Source organism: Rutidosis leptorrhynchoides, chromosome 8 (genome assembly GCF_046630445.1).
Source record: "Rutidosis leptorrhynchoides isolate AG116_Rl617_1_P2 chromosome 8, CSIRO_AGI_Rlap_v1, whole genome shotgun sequence".
Classification (NCBI taxonomy): domain Eukaryota; kingdom Viridiplantae; phylum Streptophyta; class Magnoliopsida; order Asterales; family Asteraceae; genus Rutidosis; species Rutidosis leptorrhynchoides.
In genome coordinates, this window is record NC_092340.1 from 242,445,811 (window position 1) to 242,449,563 (window position 3,753).

At 39.1% G+C, this 3,753-nt stretch overlaps 1 protein-coding gene across 1 annotated transcript; it reads right to left on the reverse strand.

Annotated features, from left to right (window-relative positions):
- Window positions 1–1,111: 1,111 nt before the first annotated feature.
- LOC139862465 (cationic amino acid transporter 5-like) lies at window positions 1,112–3,470 on the reverse strand. The gene is given in 2 exon segments (XM_071851070.1): window positions 1,112–2,183; window positions 2,186–3,470. Coding segments are annotated over 2 exon segments (1,770 nt in total). The 5' UTR covers window positions 3,441–3,470; the 3' UTR covers window positions 1,112–1,668.
- Window positions 3,471–3,753: the final 283 nt, after the last annotated feature.

Here is a 3,753-nt window from a genome sequence, read left to right on the forward strand (position 1 = left end):
AGTGGACACTTCTTAGTTATTTGATATCTTATTTCGCTATTACGTTATTTGCTCTTATTGCAAGTGTTAGTTGTTAGTCAAAATTACTCAAAACCCCCTAATCAAAACTTGAGGCGATTATTAGTTTTCGACATCCAATTAAACATACTCTCTTGGGACGAACTTTAATTGAATACTTACATGAAAATTTCTATGATGATCGGGTTTTAGTTGCTCGTGACTTGTGTGCTTAATTGTGGTATTTGATATTAGTTTTTATAAAGTGTTAGCAACACATCACCTTCCTATCCAACAAATCCCAATCCTCCTACTTTATCTCATCCGATTTAATACCAGCTAACGACTGATATAAACGCTTTTGATATAGCACATCTTCGATTTGCATCTTCCAGAAGCCAAAATCTGAATCATCGAACTTATCGATCTGAAGTGTTATTATCTACCATCGTTCCACATAAACAATTCGCGATGCGGGCTCTTATACCACTTCTGAGAAATTTAGCGAGCCTCAACAAGAACTTGATAACCTTAGTTATCACCCACCACACAACAAATAGATAATATGATCAAACACACAAAGATAATGAACAAAGAAACGTAAATAACATAGGAATTTAACGTAGTTATATCTGATCGTTTAATTTAACGATTGATTTTGTCCACGGCCAAAACGGAGAGAGTTTTCTTATTAACTTTTCGTACATGTTATAGATACAATGAGAATAGTGTTACATTTTATAATGGAAAAAACAACTCATTTCCTAAACCCAAAAACTTGATGCTCACGAACGTCGCATTTCGTGAGCCCAAGGTCGCATTTCGCGAGACCATAATCTGACTTGAGGGCTTGCTTTCAAACCTGAAAAATGTGACATGGTTTCGAAACGGGACAAACGTAAGCCTCGCATTTTGCGTGCTCTTTCTCGCGATCCGCAAGATAACGTAACAACAGTTTTCATTTTGTTCGATTCTATAAGTTTACTACAATGGAAAAAGATCCACTGTACATGAGATAGATTTGTACTAAACCGTAAATTCAATGAAATGAAAATGTAAATAACTGTTTTTTATATAGTATGATAATTATAACTACATATTTTATAAAGGCTAATATTTGGAATCACTAAGGGGGAATAACCCACCCACCGATCATTTTTCACGCATACAAGTGCTTTCCGGCATTATAGAGATCTGATCCTTAAACCATCTTGAGGGGCAGGCGGGGCGGACTGAAATTCTGAAATACGGTTCGGTAAAACCTTCTTAAGGTCACTCCATAAATCGAGTAAATATCCTGAAATGTTTTAAGATAGATGACTCGAAATTGAGACCTCTCACCCCCTTCCAACACACAAAGTGTTGAGTGTACCACTAGGCGAGTGGGAACACAATAATAACTACATATACTCTCTAATTTTGTGATTTAGCATTGATCAATATGTCTAATGTCTAATTAGTGAGTTAATGATGGGCTAAAAATACTAATGGTACGCAAAGAAACTCAATAAGTGACAATACACGGAGAAAAACAAATCGATAAACATTTTGTTTCATTAGATTACTGCAATACTAAAACCATCAAACTCCTATGGGGAAATTGTATCTACGGTTTACTTATAGCATTATTCGTCTTGTTGACGGGTTTGTACCCGACCCATATCTCCTTATCTACGGGTTATGCCTACCATCTTCCTCCAAAACATTCTGTTTCAATTCTGACTCGTGATGCGCCATATCATACGTAGCATGTAGTCCAAAGAACACATAATAGAGCAGCATAATCCCCGTGCAAATTCCAAATCGAATAAACGCCATATAACCCAATGACCCCATTAGAAACAAATTTGTTGCTATCGAAAGCGAGGGTAGCCACGGAACAAGTGGCACTCCCCAAGTTTTCGGTGTTCGTTGTTGTGGCAAAATTAACGAGATTCCCAGTGTCCCTAAAAACCATAAAGGAACTGTCACCGTGTAACCCACCCAACCCGTTTCTAACCCCCAACAAGCCGAAATCCCTATTGATGACCCGATTATAACCGACAAAAACCCGACTAGTTTAACTAAGTCGGGTCGTGGAGTAACCCCTTTTACGTAATATCTTCTTACAATTAGGGCTACCGCCATCATCATGAACACGAAAAGTGTACTTACGGATAATAAACTAGCTAAAATGTCCAAACTCGAAAAAAAGCAATACACGCGCTAGAAATTGTCACTAGTAATGTCGCGTTTATTGGTGTTTTGGTCTTCGGGTGGACTAAAGCGAACCATGGTGGAATCATATGGGCTCGCGCGATATGAGTTATGTATCGGGCTTGACCAAGTGCACCGACTAATAGAACCGTGGTCATACCTTTAAGTGCACCTAAAGCCACAAGATACTTGGCCCATTTCAACCCAACTCTCTCAAACGCAACCGAATAGGCCGCGTTTGGGTCAATTTCCGTGTACTTTTGCATCATGGTTAACGAAAGCGCCATTAGGCAATAAATTACTGTGATGATTGACATTGACCCGAGCATCCCTAACGGTATGTCTCGAGACGGGTTTTTCGTTTCTTCTGCCATTGTTGCAATCGTGTCAAACCCTCCGTATGCAAAATAAACAATAGCTGCAGCTCGAAAGACACCTTCGACCCCATAAGGGGCGAACGGCTTCATATTTGAAGCGTCCGCGTTTAAAAACCCTACGATTATCACAAATATAATCACTAGGGTATTAATCGCGGACGCAATCCAATTTAGTAGAGAAGTTTTTCGTGTACTACTCATGGCGATTGTGGCCGCAATCGCCAGTACAACAACCGCAATCGGGTCTAAAAGATTGTACCCTTCAGTAAGATTTGTGCTGATTCGTAAAGAATTCGGTTCACGGTTTAAAAGACTCGTGAAATATGACGTCCATGATCGTGCAACGGCTGCACCACCTAGAATACATTCAAGAAGAATATTGCCAGCTGTAACGAAAGCGGCGAAATCGCCTAATTCTACTCTGAGGTACGCGAACGAGCCCCCAGCAACTGGGATCTCGATCGCAAACTCTGTGTAGCAAAAAACGGAAAGCATAGCTGAAAAACCGGATGCTACGTACGAAAGTACAATAGCGGGTCCCGCGTTTTTATTGGCTTCTTGGCCAGTAAGAACAAAAATTCCAGCACCAATGACTGCACCAAAACCGAACCACATTAAGTCCCACCAATTTAGACAACGTTTCATGTCGTTTTCGCTTTGTTTACGAAGTATTTCGATCTCATCGGAGTCTTGTGATCGAGTTAGTAATCGATCTTTGAATCGAGAATAGGTGTGGGATAAAGCGTAACGATAAGTAGCCCAGTTTTGGAATGATTGTTCAGGGAAGAAATCTTGTTTGCTGCATCTCCAATATGATTGTAACTGGACTTGATTACGATCATTGTCATTTATGGTTTGTGATAAATCCATAAATTGGAATTTGGTTTTGTTGTAAAATATGTGAATTATTGGTTGGTTAGTTGGGTTGGGTGGCGTTAAATTTCATAGGTGTTGTTGGACACAAAATAAGTACAGTAATTGTTTTTATTTCATAAGATGGGATAAGAAATATATACTGCATCACTATTGTAGAATATTTCTTGGGATCATTGTTTTTTGGTTTTCAAAGAGATTGTGTGTCAGGTTGAAATCATCGGTTTTGGGCGGCCCAAAATCTTTGGAAGACTTTAAAAATGTATTCTACGATAACTTTGAATACTTCGCCAAAATAAAACCGTCTTGA